The sequence below is a fragment of the Corvus cornix genome, chromosome 6, assembly GCF_000738735.6.
Source record: "Corvus cornix cornix isolate S_Up_H32 chromosome 6, ASM73873v5, whole genome shotgun sequence".
Classification (NCBI taxonomy): Eukaryota; Metazoa; Chordata; class Aves; order Passeriformes; family Corvidae; genus Corvus; species Corvus cornix.
Window position 1 is genome coordinate 9,910,834 of NC_046336.1, and position 19,662 is coordinate 9,930,495.

Genomic DNA, 19,662 nt, shown 5'->3' on the forward strand with positions numbered 1-19,662 from the left:
GAGGAGGGCACGTACTCTCAGCCCAAAGCCCTGCAGTCAGATGGCTGTGATGTCCCCTCAAAGAGGTGGGGTCTGCCAAACTGGCCAAGGGACTGAGCTGGGGACAGAGGTCTCACACTAGCACTGAAGTAGCAGAGCAGGCACCAGCATGAGAACACAACCCTTTGGGAGTCAGTATTTGCATCCCACTCTGACTTTGATTCTGGGACTCCTTCTGCTGGAAGGGGAGGTGGATTGAGACCAGACATGAAGAGGGGACCCCTGCCCTGGGCAGGAGCATAAACCTTGGTCTCCTGTGTCCAGGCATGACAACAAGTCCTCTTCAGGCTCCCCCAGGGCTGTGGCCTTCTACCCTTGCTGAATCCCAGCCCAGCATCTCCCCCTACTAGCTCCCATATCCACCAACACACCGTGCTTAAAGCCCAGGATAAGAGCTCCCTTCCAAACACAAAGCAGCTGCCTTCCCTCTCTGCTAAATACCTGGCTCCTCCACCTGACCTGTGGTCTTTTCCAGCTGCCTTGGTCAAATCTGTCAAGGTCAGCAGTCCTTCTGTTAATCCTTTCAGCCCACTTGCCTTGTGCTCTACAGGTTCCCATGTTCCATCACTGGCTCTGCAGAGGGTTTCAGTTTTCCCATCCTTAAGAAACAAAGCTGGTTGTCCACCCAGAAGGGTTTAGTGCAGTTTTAATGAGAACTGTTGGCTGCTCTGTTTCTGTCCAGGTTGTAGGTGTCAGTATTCAGGACACAGCCACTCTCACTAAGCACAGCAGCCTTTCTGCTTGGGTGCTTGTGTGGGCTGAGAGGCAGAAAGCATTTTCCACATTTTCAAGAGTTCCCCAAGGGGTCTAGTCAGGTCTTTCAGGAAATTAATTGATCTGCTCTTACTAGCTCATCTGCCTTACCTCCCTGGCTGCTGGTTCCCATGTTCAGGTTTCCCAGAACCCAGGCAGGGCTGCTGACACATCCCTCTGACACTGGGGGAGAAATCCAATGCACATCCCCAATAAGACCTTCTCATCTATCAGATTTGCTTTCCTGGGGGTAAGAAGTTACAAATGGATGCATATGTGCACACATGCTGTGTAACCCAGATATTTACCATAAATTTTTCAACTCGATAGTTTGGAATTGCATATTATAAATGTGCTGTGGTGATGAGCCAGAAAAAGCCTAGAAACTTCAAGATGAAAAGGGGAATGAAAGGCATCAGACATGCTGGTACTTCTGATTTAATTTTTTTCATTTAAAGAAGTGAAAAGATGAGTGTTACCCACATGATCTGGTTCCTGGCACCCAGAGGTGCCACATGTCACCCACAAGCGTCACTCCAAGGACCAAGGCATGTAACATCCCTTGTCATGGGTTGGAAGGAAGTGGGGGCCATGCCTAGTTCAGATTTTCATCTTCAGCAAGATGGTAAATCTTATATAAAACATGCATGAATCAAAACAGAAGTGCCTGCCTGGCTGCTGGGAAGTGACGCCACTGTGACTCATGTCATTCTGTTTTAAACAATCCTCCCCCTCACCTTCTCCCCTCTGTAGTGATACACCTTGGTGGCTTTTCAGCACAGAGCACAGTGATGCTTTCTCATCTCTTCTACCTTCTTTTTTCTCAGGTGACCTCTCCTGCCACTGAGATCTCCCAAAGTACTTTCGCGGCTCACTCCAAGTACAACAAATAGCTTTATTTTCCTGGCATTTTTTTCCTTTATTATTTTTTACACTCCATAAAAACCATTGCAAGTTTTCTTTCACGTTCACGAGATCTCCTGGAAATTATTGCCATTTCCCATACATATTACATATTTAAAAATAATAAAAAGGCCAACAGACAGAGACACTCATCCTGAACTCTCTGTGGACACAGAAGCCAATGTGAGCAAGACAGAAACCATTTTTTCTGGACAAAGGCTGACTAGAGGTGACCACACACTCTAAGCAAGTCACATAACACTGAAAAAGACCACTTGACCACACATGATACACAATGGGAACAATTGGGAAGGGATGGAGGAAAAGTTGTCTTGGAGCTGAAAGCTTGTCAGGTTTTTTTGGTGTGAAGTCCAGCAGTTACAGTGTTTTACAGCGTTATCTGATGGGAAGTGGATTCGATGAGGATTTTGGAGACATTCAAGTATTCTAGGGCTGTTCTTAAATAACAGATGGGAGGATAATAGCTCAGCAGGGTAGCTGATAGATGTTAAGTCCCTGCTTTACTTAAAAGCCCATCCAGTACAAAGGCAAATACAGAAGTACAGGAAATGCCACACCTGAATGGACCCACTGGTGGGGTTGGTATCCAGTTACACTGTGGACAATACCTGACACTTCAGAGGCTGGAGCAGGAGAGGGGATTTTCATCTGGTTGTGCAACAGTGTCCTGGGAAAGGCATTCCCTCTCCCCACTCCAGCCCTTTGCTCCCTGAAACATGACACAGGAGAGGGGAGGAGGAAAGCCAGAGAAAGATTTGAACAAATATTCACTCCCACCATCTCTGTGGTTGCAAAGGTAGTGCTTTTCGTTATGCTTTCTTCCCTGTTGTTGCTGTTTATTGCTTGAAACTTTAAATAAGGGTCTTTTCAAAAATAAGATGGGAAGGAGATGGGAACTGAGAACACACTAAATGGATTTCTCATGGTTCTCCAGGAATCTGGAAATACAGTAGTGGGTGCACGTTGTGTGGTTAAAACCCTAAAAAAGCACTTTGTATTTTTTTTAAAAAAAGGACAATAAAAGTTCAGAAAACCTGCCATGCTTAGACCACTTGCATCTTACAGTCACAGCGTATGGGAAGTATGATCCATGACAACCACTCCATCTCAGAGTAAGTGGATGAGGTTTCTCTATTGCACATTCATGAAATGTTCTTGTTGGGGATCACAGTTTGGATCAGGACCACACCAGCTCTGGGCCCCCCACGGTGTTCAGCAGGACGAAGACGCTGTCATTGGGCTGAGCTTCAGCTGGTGGACAGGAGAGTGGATGGGCACAGAACTCAACACTGAGGTAGGAAAGGCAAAGCATGAGCCCTCAAAGTTTTTGCCCAAAGTCAGTTCCTCTGCAAAGAAAGATGCAGCTTCTCTTTTGCATGAGGCAACAGGGGGGCTGGGGGTGGAAGACAAGATCTCTGACTCGTATTGTAGCAACTGGCCCATGAAACCAAAGTTTGGTGAGATCAGGCTGCGGCGCTGCTTGATGTAATCGAAGGCTTCATCCAGGCGCAGCTTCTTTGTCTTCATGAGATAGGCCATGCAGATGGTGGGGGAGCGCGAGATGCCCGCCTCACAGTGCACCAGGATCTTGCCGCCTGTTCGCCTGACGTAATCTGAGGGAAAAGCCATTACAGACATCAGTTATTTTTTGGGATGGAGAGGACACTGTGGCATACCCAGAGCTGGGGCAGGACACAGCCAGTCTACCAGGAAGGAGAGGCTTGCTCTTCTGCTGGGTGCTAAGGGTGACATGGAGATCAAAAGACAAAGAGGACAAAACCCAGCCTGTGATGGACCTGAGCTGAAGATGACACTTGGTTTCAGAATCTGTGGATCCTGATTTGGTTCTTTTTGCATTTTTTAGGAAAGTCCTTTCCTTTCTCTGTGCCTACTTCTCTTTTGGAACAACTGACCTTGCAGAACATTGTGATACAGGCAATGCTTGTGTTTGCTGTACCTACATTTCTCTACCTGTGGCTCAAAATGTTGTCTCAAGCTCAGCCTGGCCAGCCCTCCCACTACCTGGTCACTCAAAAACTGCAGGGGCTCTCATCATCTTTGCTAGAAAAAGAGGATTTTCCTTCAAAATCCTAACTCCCTGCTTGGCGAGTTGGCAGCAAGCAGCAGTACCAGGAGGTGAGCCCTTGGTGGGTACCCTTGGGTGGAGAGGCTGAGCCCAGTCTGTGGGGCCTCACCACAAAGCACACAAGCACTGGTAGGCAGTTGCTAATTACAGCCTGGTTAAAGGATGCTTGGACTTAAGTCAGGATATAAAAGGCTTATGCAAAGCACCCATTTTACACAACAGGAGCCACTGTGGTTACTCACACAACACAATGATTGTTATTAGATTAAAGAGAATGTGCTTAAAATAAGCCCTTTCCACACAAAAACGCTGTTCAAAAAATAGACCTTTCTCTGCTCTATTGCCTTGAGCAACATGTTCATGCTCCAATTTATGGATAACTGTGAGTGAAACACACAGAGCTGAGGAAGTTATCATTTGCCTGCCTTCAATTGTCTGCCAGGGGACTGGTGCCACCACGACCAGTTATATTTAGCTACTGCACAAAGTTAAGGAAGACATGGGTTTGAGTCATCCCCAGCATCTACACCACATGCCCAATTTTAAAAGAAAGTGAAAATTAAAGTCATCCTCAAAATCTGGGAAATTTCCAAGTGACTCGACATCTATCAGAAAGGGTTGAGGATAGGACAGAAATGTGCCATAAATTATTATTTCCCTGAAAGGTGTGAGATGTCCCTTACTGGGAAGGAGAAGGACTTAGAGTGCACCCTCAAGTCAGGTTTTTGTAATTCTGCCTGCACTGTTGAAGGACTCAAACTCAGCTGAGCAATGAGTCTAGTGAGTCTGTAACCTTGTTTTATTCTTTCTCTCTTGAATATTCCTGGAGAGCAACAGCACCGATTTCAACGTGATCTCCACCCAGGTGCAGGCTTCTCCACCCCACCAAACCATCTTGTGCTTCTCAGGGAGGATCCTCTCTCTTGTGCTCCCTGGCACAGCTCTTGTTCACGCACCCACTCAGCCAAATGCAGGAAGATTTGAAAGGGAATGGGACAAGTTTTCTAAAGGCCTCCTAATTTTTTTGCACTGGAGTGTTTGATATGATCAAAAGGAGGAACAGAAAGAGCTCTGAGATAAGGGGGGACAATGGATTTCTAAGACCCCGCCTTTGGGATATCTCAGCACAGTACGGCAATAAGATGACTGCTTCACCTGGTTGTTACTCAGTCTGGCATGCAGGTCCAAGGAACTGGGGTTTTTTCCTTCACAAAATTCAGTAGACTTTGAAGTGTATTTTATTTTAAAATTAATTAAATGAATTTTTAATTGATTTTACATTTTAAATTAGTTTAAAATACATGAAGATCTGAAAACTTGTTCATTTGTACCTACCAATGAAGTCTATGGCTTCCTGGAAGTGAGAGCTGATGTCTGCTGTGTGACTGTCCTCCACTGGGATCCACTTGTAACAATACTGGTCTTTGAAGGACTCTGAGCTTTTCCTGGAGACATTTAGCAGGGCTGTGATGTGTAGGTTGGCGAGAAATTCACACTTGGAAGCATGATAGGCACTACCAAGGTAGAGAAAAGGCAGGATTTCGACTGGACCACCCTGGAAGAGAAGGAGCAAAAACATGTAATTCTTTTTTCAAAAGTCCTGCAACCTAAGAGCAATCTGTGTGGGTGCCTGCTCCCTCCCTCTCTGGCTTTTTTGGACCCCAGTGCTGCTGGCCAATGAATCAGTGCCATGGCAAAGCCCACACAGGAAAAATGTTTTAATTTTCTTGTCCACATCTGCAAGGTACAAAGTCAGACCCAACCCACTCATGTGGAGGATGTTTGTGGCTTTCTTTAAAGTGCTGCTCCTTGCAGTGCACCCAAAGTGCTTTCATATGTGGTGCCCATTCCCACTGAGGCTGTACTGAAATAGGGGCAAAGCAGGGAGCCATGTCCAGCAGGGAGGAAGATGAGGACAGAGGAAGAGGCTGCTTTAGCTCAGCCAGGGCTTAGCCCCTCTGGTCACATCTCCAGAAGTGAAACAAAACAAAAAAACTGGATCTAGGCTCCCCCCCACACCTCTCTGGAGCATAGCACCTGCTGCGTCACCCACCCTGAGACGTCGTCTCAGTTCCTCCTTCCTCAGCACAAGCAAAGGCTGGATGACGAGATGGCAAAAGAAAAGCCACCATCTGATGCGGCTTTCTGAGCTGGCAGGTAACTTTCCATGATGCACAGGAGCTGCTGCCACCCCCCAGCTGCAAGAAACTACCTTTCCACTCCCCCTGAACTGCCCACATGGTGGGTTCCCATGCATCAGGGACAGCTGGCAGCCAGCCAAGGCAGTGGGAGGACACCTGGTGTGGGAGGTACTCCCAGGAGAGCAGAGGCATCACGAGGGGACTCCCCTGAGCAACAGGAAACGAACGCCCTGGCGGAAGCGTCCTGACCGCAGGGTGACATCTCGGAGCACACATAATCATCACGACTTCCCCTGTGGAAACCCCACTTCCCCTGCCCAATGGTGGCTCTTGAGCCATTGCCCCTTCTCAGAGGCACTGGCCCCCTTGCCACCCTCAAATTCCTCCTGGGATGTCAGAGGAGACATGGACAAACTGTGCTCCTTTGTCTGCTGGAAAAATTACACTCTTGGCAGCCTCTCCCCTGCCCGTTTTCAGTCTCCTGTGGAGGTTTGAGCTGCTGATGGCTCATGATGCCTGCGTGTGTGATAAGAGAGTTCATAAATACAGTTTTGGGGCTAGATATGGTGTTTTGCCTCCTTCTGTTGCCTAATTTTGAAGCCAGGCAGAGATGATGCTGACCAGCAGTACACAAGGGCAACTTATTCAGCACACAGGCTGTCAGCCTGGACTGTGACAACTTCTTGACAGCCCACGGCAGCACCAGGGCCACTGACACCCTGCCAGCCTCCAACAGAGCCTGGTGGCAGCAGGGAGAAGTCCCAAGGGGAGGGTCACCCGCCGCAGCCATGACACACACCTGGTCGTAAGCGGGTTTGTGGTTGGCACTCTGCTTCTCACAGTGGCTGGCAAGGTTTCTCTCTGACTCCGTCCTCTCTGGGGAAATGAGTTTTCCATCCACGCAGCACTCAGGATATTGGGAGTTAAAGGTTTCATATCCCCCTAGGGAAACAACAGCAAAAAGAAAGATATATTTGCCCTCCCAAGGACTGGTTTAATTCAAGTGAAGGACAAATGAAGCTTCAGCACTTGCAATGCAGTGGGATAGCAGTGCACAGCAATGAGCTCCAGGGGAGAGTTAGTGAAGGATAGTGCTCCTCTGGGAAAATGGGTTTGCTTAAAAGGCTTTGGGCACCCAAGGAAAACCTCGGATACCACTGACAATTATTAACTTGCCAAAAGCCAGTGAAACCATACTAAAGCTGTTAGTGAATGTAATTCTGTTGAGTCTAGCAACCATTAACTCCGGTGCGGCAGGGACTAAACTCCCTCCCTCTGGGTTTTATACATGAGCACTAATGCCAATGTTTGAGGAAAGATTTCTGTACTCAAAAGTCATCTTTTCTAAACCTGTCATTATATATACACTGTGAAAACACACAAAATATTTTATTTGCATTTTTAAATGGACATAAACACAAGAGCGGGATGCTTGCATCTGTCTCATTAATCACCACCATGCACGGGACAGGGAAGTAACGAAGATGGTCCCACTGAAACCAATCTATTAAATAACAGCTATAAAACTTAATGAAATCCTGTGACAGCATTTGACAACTGAATAGCCCCACATGAGCTATTCTGCACAGTTAAGTACTGCATTCGTTTCATTCAGTGCGCTGCTAATGAAAAGGAATTAATCCTTTTATTACATTGTTACTCAAAGTTTGTCGTCAGCTAAATTGTTGCCTGTTTCCAGGCTGGGAATAATTCTGCATGGAAGCACATAATCTCCAAAATGAACCTGAATCAGTCAGGTAGCAGAAGCAGCCTGAAAGCGTCAGTGGTGTGCCACATGTCTGCCACCTGTGCTTTTTCAGAGCAGAAAGGAACGGCTCATGAACAGCTACATTCAATAATCCTTCAGAGTGTGGCCCTCAAGTAAACAAGTCTTGGAAAGCAAAGCCTCCCGTTGTGATTTGTTCACCTGCAACTGTTTCACCCTGATAAGCTGTTCCGGTGTGGGTGCCCGGGTGCAAGGAAGGATTTTGAAATAAGGGAAGTACTGAAGACCAGAGCAGCTGCAGGACCCCCACCAGCCTCGCTGCCAGGGCTGCCTGGTACAGCCACCTCTGACATTTCAGCCCCTCAATGCTGGTGTCTCATCTGTTTGCAATGTTTGAGCAGATGTGTGCTCAAATTCATGACGTGCTACTGTCGCCTACTCATTCCTGCCATGAAGTCCTCATGTTGCAAGTGGCCAGCATGATCCAAAGCCCACTGAATGTGATGAAAGTCTGTTTTCCATGACAGAAGGCAGGAGAGTGACTTTACAGTCAACGGGCACTCAGCACCTGCACCTTTCCTCCTGCCCCCAGCCACATTCTGCCAGCTCATTCCAGAGCTCACAGCATGAGGCAGTGGTCAAAGCAGTCAAGTGACCATGGAGACCATGGTGGTGGTGGGAGGTGCTTGATAAAATGATATCCACAACAACTGGGTTGAAAAAATGATATCCCTAACAACTCACAGTGTGAGAAAACAACAAACACAAGAAGCTCTACAGAGTTCCCTGATCTCCAACTGCCCTTCATGGGGTGAACTTTTAAATCCTCTTGTTTTGCATAGCTGACCTTACTTTCCCTCAACACCCCAGCCATTGCCATCGCATAGGAAAAATATGTCCAGTTTATATAAACAGCCATTATCCCCATTTACACCCCCTGTTGTTGTTTTTACTCTTGAATGAACACAGAAATCTGCCTGAGACAAATCTGCGTGTGTGTTTGAACAGACACGCATGTCTCGTGTCTCCTGGGGCAGCTAACACATGCAGCTGGTGAATGGTTAATTACAAGCCTTGGGGATCAGGATATTTGCAGACCATTCTTACAGTGAGTCATCTGCTCATCCCGTCCTCCAGCAATCTCCCCTCTTCCCCCTCCCCACTCAACCTACCTTCCCTGAGGTCATTTCTGCAAATACTCGGTTGCTCATCACAGAGAGCTGAGCTGCACTTCCGTTTTAATCAATAAGTAATAGAATCGTTATCAGCACCAAGGGAGGATCTGTTATTTTATCTTTCTTTTTCCCTGAGACACAACCACTCTCACCGTGCTGGTGCTGAGCTCACCCAGAGTGAAACTGCACCTACACAGACAAAAGATGTGACCCTGCAAGCCAGAAAGCAAGGGAGGGAACAGGGCCTGGCACGCAAGACTCTGTGCCAGCTGCCGCCCCTGGGACCAGATACCCAGGATCTTGATGACCTAGTGGGGTGGGGGTAACCTCCTCATATCTTATTGCAACGAGACCCCCTTAGCACTTAAGTAGCCAACACCTCCTCCCATCTCCATGCCTAGGTAGAACAGGAATATAAGGGGAAACCTCAATGTCGTTTTTTCCTCGTGGTTTTACAGCCTAGTATTTGCAAATTTGGTAGTGGAGGCTTCCAAAGGACCCTTTCTCCTGATCAGAATCCAGTGTTCCAGGGTGATTTATATCCCCACTGTTCCAAGGATCTTCCCCCAGGCCACCATAGCTTCGTGGGGGTCCATGACCCCAGTGAATCATCAGTGCTGCCCACTGAGTCATGGGCCTGAACCTGCAGCCCGGAGCACTTCCAGCAAAGCAAAAGGAAACTGCAGCAGGAAAAGGAGGAAACTTTCTCATAAACAGAGAGGAAATGTCTTTAGCCCCAAATCGACAGGCTTTTATGATAAGACACTTCACAACTCATAAGAGGTACAAAGCAGAGCCTACACTAATCCCTCACCCCGGATAAACTACCCACAGCCACAGTCACCACTTCAAAGTGTGGGACTGGCACATGAGGAGGAATGGATGATTGTGTGGCCAAACGAGCAGTCTGAGAGTCAGCAGAGCTTAATTCAGCCCCTGGTTTGCCACAGACTTCCCACTGTGACCTGGAGATATTTCTTCGTCTCTAGTTTAGCATGGTCCCTAAGGATTTGACTGGCACAGTGCCAGCATCTCTGCCCTCCAGTAGCAGAATTTGTGCTTATAGGATGACTGTCAGACCCCAGCAAAGGCTGATAGAGCCAGGGAGGTGGCAAACAACCTGGGGAACATCCCCCTACCTCGGTACTGGGCAATACCCCGGCTGAAGATGCCTCTGCCCCAGCGGGTAGGTCATCACAGGAGGCACAAACTGGGTACATCAGGACAAAAAACTAGTGATAAAAGGCTTATTAAACGGGAATCAACCCTGGCCCAGGAGAGCACAGAGGCAGGCTTTATTCAAGAAACATCGCTTGGTTTTCCCCTCCGTTTATGGCCTCATAGTATGGCAAGGGGGGTGTTTAGAAACTCCTGCCTCGGCGTGGTGCCACTGCGGGAGCCCCGCGGCAGCCGCGTGTGCGGGGCTTCGGGCGGGAGCGGCCCCGCCCGGGCACGGCCCCGCTCCCAGAGCAGGTGGGGGCTGCGCTGAGAACACCGAGAGCAGAAGGACAAAGGCGCTGCCAGGAGAAGGGGGGGGGGACACAGGGGCAGGAGGACAGGGAAAGGGCGGGCTGCTATGCTCGCTATGCTATTTATCGTTTTATTACCCCGAGTTACACGGAACGAAAACAAAGAACCGCAATCGAAGGGCTGTAATACACGTGAGGGGAAGGAGGTATTTTTGTCCCCCGACGAACCCCGGAGTTTCGGCTCTAGGTTTCCCCTGCCAGCGTCGATGTGCCCGATGGAGAGAAACCTCTCCGCCCTCGGTGGAGGGGAGGGCATCGGTCCCAGAGTTTTGGGTGCCCAAGGCAGGCCTCCCCGTGTCACCGGGTGGAAAGCGAGTAGAAGTGGCCTCATCTCTCCTCATACCCGCGGGGCTGATTTTGTTTCCCACGCAGCGCCAATGTCTCTCCCCCTTTGATAATCTGCAACTTTTACTCTTCTTTACTGCTATTCTCTGCTTTTCCCTCAGCCTCTCAAACGCGTGGCAGGGGTGAGCGGAAAGGCATTTCGGCTCAGCCGGCAGAGTCTATCCGGGATTTATTTCCAGTAGGTGGAAAAGAAACAAAATCCCGGTGTTACCTCCCTGCCCTCCACCAATAATCAGGTTCACTGCAGGGCGAAGGAGAGGGAACGGGAGCACCTCGGGCCGCTGCCAAACAGGGGAGCTTTGAGGGTCGATCGCGCCGCTCCCCCCCAGCTCCCGTCCGTCGTGTTCCCTCGACCCTTCTCACCTTTCAGGAAGCAGACCCTGGCCCCAGCCTCCGGCAGGCTGGAGAGCAGGGCGTTGAGGACGATCTGGGCTGTGCTGTCCTTCTTCAGCTTCTGCCAGTGGCCCGTGCTCTGGTCCAGCACCACCACGGCCGCCAGGCGGGCGGCCCCCGCCGTCCCCTCGCCGCCCAGCAGCAGCCGGGCTCGGGCCGCGGCGTCGGGCACCACGAAGTGGAGCGGCACGGCCCCGCCGCGGGCCCGCCGCATCACCACCGAATTGAGGTTGACATTGAGCGAGCCGCGAAGGCAGGAAGCCGAGTAGGACAGGTAGGGCCGGCAGTCCAGCACCAGGCAGCGGGAGGGCTCCTTCCGCAGCAGCTTCCGCAGCTGGCGGCAGTCGAGGGACGTGACTTTCATGCCGGCCGAGGGTCGCGCCCCGCGGCAGCCGGGGCAGGAGCGGCGAAAGCGGCAGGAGGGTGCCCGGTGCTAGCGCGGAGCCGGCGGCGATGGGATGGGATGGGATGGGACGGGACGGGACGGAGGCACCGCGGGGCCGCACCGAGCCCGGGTAGGGAATCCCGGCCGGCGCCGCCGGGTATTTATATGAATGGAAGGCCGGGCCGTGACGACACTGCCCATATAAGGGGAGTGACGCGCCCGCCTCCCAAACATGGACATCCCCCGCCCCGCGCACCGCCCCCTGGCGGGGATCCCCTCCCTCCCTGGCGGCTGTAGGTCAGGCTCAGAGGCAGAGGAAGCTGAAAAATGCTGCAAAAATTCTCCACTCATCGGCTGAGGCTCATCCCGACATCACCCCCGCCCCCTCCTCAGACTGTCAGGAGAGTAGGGAAGCGTGCCGGGGGGGGGCAGAGGAGAAGGAGGAAAGGAAGGAAGGAAGAAAGGAACGGCAGGGTTGGGGCAGGCTTCTTGCACCAGGTTGCGAATGGAGTTTCAGTTCCCCTTATTTCCCCCCTCACTGTGTATCATCACCCCCAGCAAAGCCTGAGCCCAGGCAGGCCTGCCCGCGAGAGCTCTGCTGCTCGTAGGATGGGAGCTGTTCGCTCCTAGATCCCCTTGGAAAGAGTTGGGTCCCCTGCTCAGGCCATGGTTTGCATCAAGGCAGCTTTGGTAAGCGAGTGATCAGTTCCTGGGGAACAACCCCGAGGATCCAGTTACTTGGCCCAAGGTTTACAGCCTGGCAGCTAAGGAGCAAACAAGGAGTAACAGACTGGGACAAAGCAAGATGTGTCATTTCTGCAAAATTAATGAATGCTCTGAAGCAATGGGGACAAGGATGAGAGGGCCACCTGCAACATGAAAATTGCTGGTATGGCTTTTTGAGGGGAGAGTCTAATGTCCCTTTCCTTGTGGCTGCAAGATTGTGTCTCAAGGACTTGCAAAACTTACACCACAGACCACTGACTGTGCCTGTGTCCAGAAGTCATGACACTAAGACGCACAGGAATTAGGAAATTTGGCACTTGCCCTTTCCTTGTAGATAGTTTTGTAAAGAGACCAAAAAGAAGAGTGGAAATTCCTAGAAGAAGTTAAACAAAAGGATGAGCTTCAGCCAAGCTCATTACAGCCTGGGCAGATGACAGTGGAGCTATCTAAGAGCAGGGTGTCATTTATTCTGATGGTGCCCTGAAAGAATGCTCACCTCAACAGCAGGCAGGAAGTGCCATCCCTGCCTCAAATTGCCTGCAGCTGAAACAGAGAAGCGTGAAAGAGACTGTGCAAAGAAAATGTTCAAGCTGATTGAAAGAATGGCAACTACTGGTTTAGAAGCAACTCCTCCTCCTCTTCCTCTTTCAATCCCCCTACAGCCCTCCCATCTGGCTCCTTCTAACCTGACCCCCCCCCACTCCCCTCCTCTGAGTCAGCCAGGGTATGAGGTGGAACAAAAATAGAAGTAGCTTGTGGGTAGGGGCAGATGTTCACAGCGCATCTTAGCGTGGGTGTTGTCTTCACCTGGCCACTGCCATCACGGCAGCCTGACTCCTTCCCTTTCCCTGCATCTACCCTGGGACGCAGCTGGGCATTGTCAGAGCCTCATGGCTGGGGGAGACCCACGTGCCAGCACGGTTCCCGTCAGAACTGGGTCACCACAGCTGTGCCAAAAACCTTCACATGGACTAGATGGAAAATCTGGCATGGGCAGGGGTGGTGTGACCTAGTCCTGCTCACACAGGAAACCTCCACACCACCTGAACACAACCCGCCTTTCCTGCCTCTCAGCCCCCAGCTTCAGGAGCTGCTGCTTCCTCTCTGAGAAGCAGCCTGCTTCCCTTGGGACTCAGACCCCAGTAACAGCTCAGCTGGCAAACTAGTCCCAGTGGGGCATAGAGAGGGGAAGAGGTGCTGTGGGCAGATGCTAGCGTGCTCCTCCCTCCGGGGAGGAAGGAGGGGGCCAGCGCAGTCACAGTATCATTTCCTCTCAGGAAACCCAACTGAAACGTGGAGGGGTGAGAAAGAGAGCTTTTTTCCCCTCCACACTCCTGCTTGAAGTGATAGTTCTGAAGCCGGGGCAAAATACCCCAGCTCAGAAAACAAGTTCTCTGGAGAGTACCTGAAGTTTGGCCTGTGCTGGTGGCAGGGTTTATATCATCAGACCTGACCTGCAGCTGACCTTCCTCCTTTTACACACCTAATGCTGAGCATCCAAACAACTGCCTTTCAGTAGATTACAGCTCTGCCTTTGTTTCTTAATGGAGTGAGTCATGACCACCTTTTTATTAGGAGAAAATAACAAGGCTAACAACAGCAGTACTAATGTTTCCTCTGCTGCAGGGTGCTGGATGCAGTGTCCCTGACTTCTTTGCCCACCAGCAAAATGTCTCAGTTGTACTTGGAAACAGATGAGCAATCGGGGTTGAAGCTGTCAGGGCTGTGGGATGGACATGGATACTCTTTCCTGCTGGAGCAGCTCCTTCATTTGTCAGATGCTCCCAGTCAGAAGAGAGAAAGGGCCTCGATTCCTGTAAATGGAAGTTGTTGAGTAAATTAAACCACTCTTTTCTCTAGGTAGGAAACTCCCCTCCTCCCTGCAGCATTTTACATCATTCCCACTTAGGTTCTGCTGCATCTCTCTGCTCCTCCTCCCGCTTCCCCCTGATAATCTCCCAGGCTCTTTCAGCCTTTGTCTTGGGCTTTTATCGGGGCTTTCAGATCAGCTGGTCCTTTCCTTTTCTTCCAGGCTGTATTTCCCCTAACCTAGCTCATTCTTCCCTTCTCCCCTCCCCACCTCCTCCAGGCTCTTTGTTTCTGCCTGTTCTCAGTGCTGCAAAGGGAAACTTTCTCGCTGCAGCTGGGGAGAGGTGGCCCCAGTTCCTGGGGGGTGCGGCTGGACCTCCACCCCAGGGAACAGCATCCTGAAGGATCTGTTATATATCTGAATAAAACATCCTGATGTTTTATTCTCTCCAAACTGCCTTTTGGAGAGAATAAAACTCAAAAGAAGCTTTAAAAGGGGGCTTACATGAATAAATGAACACCATTTCTTGGGACGCAAAAGAGACAGGCTCAGCCAAGTTTCTAGGGCTTGACTTGCCTCAGCTGAGACACGGGACGGCCTGTGCTGCGTGTTACAAATGTGCTTGCAACTCCAAAGAGTTAAGACCAAACCTCAGTGAGACCAAAGGTGAGAGAAAGCCAGTGAGCTCCTGGAAAGGAGACGGAGGAGAAGGCAGACCAAGGATCATACATGAGATAGGTCAGGGAGGTGTTACAGAGAGTAAATAAGTGCCATGAAGTCCTAGTCTGGAGCTTGAGCTTCATCATATCCCTGCTGGGGCACAATCCTGAACCAAAATCCTCCTGTTGGTTGTGAAATGCAAGAAATTCCTCAGATGAACAAAGCATAGCACAAGGCAGCAGAGAAGATGGGTTGGCATTCCTTTAATGTTATTAAGTTTTCCATATCATCAGTTTCTAATTTTGGAGTGGCTGATGTCAAAACACTTACAGGACAAGCAGTGAGATAAGTTTGTACCAGTAAATGGAGAGCTGCAAGACACTTAAATTTATACCCAGGGCTAAGGTCAGCTGAGCAGTGGCAATAGGAGTTTGTCAAGCTGAGACCTCATTGGTGTCATGACTTGGGCATTCATGAGATAAAGTCTGGGATCTAAGATCAGATCATGATCATTCATCTCGTTACGAATTTCTCTCAGTTCAACAGAACACCTGTTGCCAAAAGCTGATTCTACAGGGTGAAAAGCACTGTCAGACAGAGAGGAGTTGCCTGCACTCAGCATTTCTGAAAATTGAGCTGAAAGGGAATCTCAGTCTTAGTTTGATTTTTACCTGACTCATGCCTACGTGACTGTGACTGCACTGACTGCTGTAAGCTGCTGTCAACAGCTACAGTCAGGAGTGAAAGAGGAATGAACTAAACCTCCTGCCACTTTTTAGAAGCCTCTGTTCCTTCTGTTCCACTAGCTGGTGGCTTAACCCTGCATACAGATGGAAGATAATTTTTAAAAGAGGGAATCCATCTATCTGCACAATCAAGTTTTAATTTCTCTGCTTGCCTGATATGGCCCAGAGCATCATGAGCCATATTGATGGAGCACTTGCCAGACCCAGTTATGAATGTAAAGAACCCATCTTCCCATTTTCAACCACGTACTATCCCTGGGGTAGCTGCAGTAATTGCTTACATGGGAAAATGATTTGTGTAGTTAGCTGCCTTTAATGTGAGACAAAGCCCTTTTGTTCTTTTATCAACTTGCCAGTTCTCATTTGTTCTTTTCTCTTCCTGCCACGGCTTCCCTGCATGTATTTCTTGCCTTCTCATCCTGTCTCTTCCCTTTTCCTGGATGTATTTCCCAGGAACCTGCTCCTATTCTGCATTGGCAGATCTCCCTGCACTAACACAGCCATCACCAGCCTGGCTGGGCTTTCACTCACGTCTCCCAGCTATTCCTGCCTTTCTATACCCAACTAACCTGTCATACTGCAAGTCCTTGTGTGTGGTTACTGCTTCTTTAGACTGTTGTGAGACACCAAGTAACATAAAATATTCCTACATATGGTGTTTAATTGGATATTAGGACAAGCATATCTTGAAGAAATGCTGTATAGTTCGGTCCAGATCTTTTGGAAGCAAATCTTATCATCACTGAATCTGATTCCCTCTGCCTTGGTCTTTCTGACTGACTCATTTCTTAAGCACCAGGTTGCCTAGAGGCTATAATCACATAAGTATAATCCACTGCACAGTGTGTGTTACTATGCCCACTCCACTGAGAATGAGTACAGCTCCTGGGTACAGAAATGACTTTTTAAGCCCAAAATGGAACAGCTCATGCTTTTAGCTGAGAATGTTTTGGAGCCATTTCAGTAGGCTACACAGATATAAGCAAACAAACACATTCAGTAAAACCCCCCACACCCCTGTTATCTATAGCACTGCCAGTAACAAGAAAAATTCCCACCTCACAGCCCCTGCTTGTTTTCAGGGGTCCCCAGGCATGGTGCAGTCAGGGCAGGGCAACCAGTGGGTCATGGTGCAGACTATAAACGACCTCACTTACTCCAGCACAAGCATGGCACTGCACATCCCATGCCCAAAAAGCTCTTTATCCCACCTTTGCGAACAGAAAACAAGCAGAAAGTAGATCTTGGCTTTGGTCTGCCCTCTGGATATCATCTTAGATGGTGTTTCTGGGTGTCTAGAAGGCAGCTGTGGGGAAAGGGGAAGCGGCTGGAGCCAGTGGGCTGGGGGAGGCTGCAGCCACCGGAGCTGTGGAGGGGAAGCAGATAAAGCAGAGCTCCCCTTTCCCAGCAGTAACACGGGTAATGGGCTTACAGGGAAGCCAGGACAGCTGCTGGAGTGCTGGCGCTGCGGTCGCTCCCTGTGGCTGCAGGGTGCAGTTCTCCATGGCTGAGGGCTCCAGGAACAGGCTCAACAAATCTCTGTCCACAAAAACTTACACACAATCGATCCTGCCTTGGGCTACGGGTGGGCTGGATGACCTTTCAAGGAGTCTTCCTACAAATCCTTGTTTTAGAGGATTATGTGGGTCACGTTCAGGCACACATGCCTGTGACTTGGTAACCGTCCTAAAATTAAATGGCAAAATAACCCGAATTAATAACTTGATAAATTTATTTCTTTTTACTGAGTGTCCTCTCTGCTCAAGTTGCTCTGTGGTTACTTCAAGTATTGTCTCCCTCCCTCCCTTGACACTGAATCGTCCAGAGAACAAAAAAATAAATAATTTGAATGAAATATATTTTTCCCAAAATAAACCCAGTGAAACAAACTTGTAAAAGAGAGGAAATAGTTTACATCTTTTATGTTCCTTTCTTCTAGGTTCCTACTTACTTAACCCCATTTAAACTTTGCATCAGCTTATTACATCCGGTGAAAGTACACTACAGCTTATTAAAATTTAAAGCTGTTACTCCAAGGGAAAACACTGAAAGCTCTTTTATGGATTAGCCAAGCCAGCAGGATGTGGCTTCGACTTTGTATCCTTTTGGTGGCAGAGCCCACTTGAGCATCTTTATAAAATAAACCTCCCCCATCACTTTGGGCTCATTTTAGTTTTCTTTGCACCAAAGTGTTTCGTGCAGTAGGACTACATTCCACCCCTGTATTTCACAAGCAGAGTAAGAGGGTACCATACACTAACCCCTGAAATACAGAGCTATATTTAAGGTAAGGTAAAATGGAAGTAAATACCAACAACAATGACATTCATTTAAAAATAGGAGAGTTAAAAATAATGGATGATACCTGCCATGCTTTTGCTCACCTCTGTCCTGTAGGAAGAACATGATCTGAGACCAGCAGGATATGAGTGATGATTTGTACTGGTATTATCAAACACACAGTTGTACCACTGCAGCACCTTGGTTTCTTTTAAGTCAACTTTGTATTGGAAACCCTTGCCAATACAATGCTGCTGCGTATAATATGAGCCTTCACCACAGTTTCCTACTGACAGAAAAGAGCCTGTGGGGTGACACAGCTGATTTCCTCTGCAGCTATAGCAAATAGCCTCTTGCACAAGAACTCTCGTGCCAGAAACTGCCTTGCCCATCGGTGTGCAAACTGCACCCCAGCAAGCAGGGCTGAGGTCCTTAGTCCTCTGGTCCCTCAGCTTCAAGCCCATTTAATCCCACTTGCTATTACTTCCTCCCTGAAGGCTTGGGAGTCTGGAAGAGGCCAATGTATCAAATTTAAAAGGGGGATTTCCAAGTTTATTAAGAGTCTCTTGCTTATTAAAGAGAATAAAAGTCTTCAAAGCCAAGCCCTTCCCGAGTTTCTCCTGGGAAATGACCCTTCTGACAGAGACTGCTCAGAGTGAAGGATCTCTAGGGCTACCTTATAGCCTACAGCTAGCAGAGGGTCCCATCTTACAATCCTGATAAAGAAAGTAACAGCCAGTCCTTCAGAGCATGAGAAAAATGCTCCCCCTGTAAACTGCTGCTTGCTCCATCCCTTCTGCACCCAGCAGATCCAGCTTTGCTTTCCTTTGCCAAGATATCAGCAGAAAGGTCCCAGCAGAGCCAGTAAAGGGGCTCCATGCTGGAGGGGCTGCACCATCTATCACTATCCTTTCCTCCAGCTCTGGGGTGTGGAGTGCAACCTCTGGCTGAAGATCAGCACAAAACCATCACATTTCATACCAATGCAGCTGTTTGCTGCCTGACTGTGTGCTGGGGGTCCCACAAAAACGTGGCTTTGGGGCTGCAAGCTTTGGCAGTCTTTATTATTCATGAACTGTGAGCAGGGACTTCAGTCATTCAGCATCATGCTGCTCTCTGCCCACATGCAGGAAAATCTAGAAATCCAGGGGAAGAAAATGTGCCTCAGTGCAAACTCACCATCCCATCAGAGCACAACGAAGAGGGCATTCAGGCTGCTCTGGAAGCATCTGTGTAGGCAGAAGTTGACTCACAGGGAAAAAAAGGTGGGAAGAGAATGGGGCTGAGCTGGGAAACAATTTGTCACTTGCCAGAACATTTGTCCAGCATTGCTTTCAGTGATACTGGAAGTCCAGTTTAGGAGTGGGTGGCAAAGTAAGCCTCCATGCCAGTTGCTCATCTCTCTTCCCACCAGCCTCCTCCTCCAGAAGCATGGCACAGACATGAATGTTTCCTTTCCTGCATCCCTGGGATCTCTCAGAAGCCCCTTAAGAGACAGTGCTCTGGGAAGCAGTGCTGTTATCAGGAGTGTGGCTTGAGGGGCAGTTTCCCAGTTGGGAAGGCTGGTCACTGGGACATGCCTCCACCTCAGCAGTGCTGCTTTGGGAATAGGGACATCTGTCACATCTTCCTGGCTGAACCACTGACAGTTTCAGTTGTTTACAACACATCTTTTATCTACCAGGAAGGGGAAAAATATATATTTGGACTGATTTAGAAAGATCTTGGGCACCTGAACCCAAGGAGCTTAAAGATACACAAACCCAGGTTTTCTTTTAGAAACCATTCCACCAAGGGAGGTCAGTCCTAGAGAAACTGTTCACTGTGCAGAGGTGGCGTTCCTGGCATACCACTCGAGCCTACAGACAACAGGCTGCTCAAGTTGCCACTCCTTTTTTTATCCTAACAACCCCAGGAAGTGCCTACTCGTAAGGAACAACTAAA

The 19,662-nt window shown here is 49.2% G+C and overlaps 1 protein-coding gene and 1 long non-coding RNA gene across 2 annotated transcripts; both read right to left on the bottom strand.

The window, feature by feature from the left end:
- Positions 1 to 1,667: 1,667 nt before the first annotated feature.
- Positions 1,668 to 11,632, bottom strand: DUSP5 (dual specificity phosphatase 5). Its single transcript, XM_039554282.1, has 4 exons — positions 11,082 to 11,632; positions 6,743 to 6,885; positions 5,138 to 5,357; positions 1,668 to 3,329 (listed from the first exon to the last, which is right to left on the bottom strand). Exons 1-4 carry the CDS (start codon positions 11,473 to 11,475, stop codon positions 2,929 to 2,931), a joined length of 1,158 nt encoding a protein of 385 aa, XP_039410216.1. The 5' UTR covers positions 11,476 to 11,632; the 3' UTR covers positions 1,668 to 2,928.
- A 2,123-nt stretch (positions 11,633 to 13,755) lies between these two features.
- Positions 13,756 to 18,099, bottom strand: LOC109145927. Its single transcript, XR_002047636.1, has 3 exons — positions 17,823 to 18,099; positions 16,871 to 17,124; positions 13,756 to 14,036 (listed from the first exon to the last, which is right to left on the bottom strand). It is a non-coding gene; the product is annotated as an uncharacterized LOC109145927 (long non-coding RNA).
- Between the last annotated feature and the right edge of the window lie 1,563 nt (positions 18,100 to 19,662).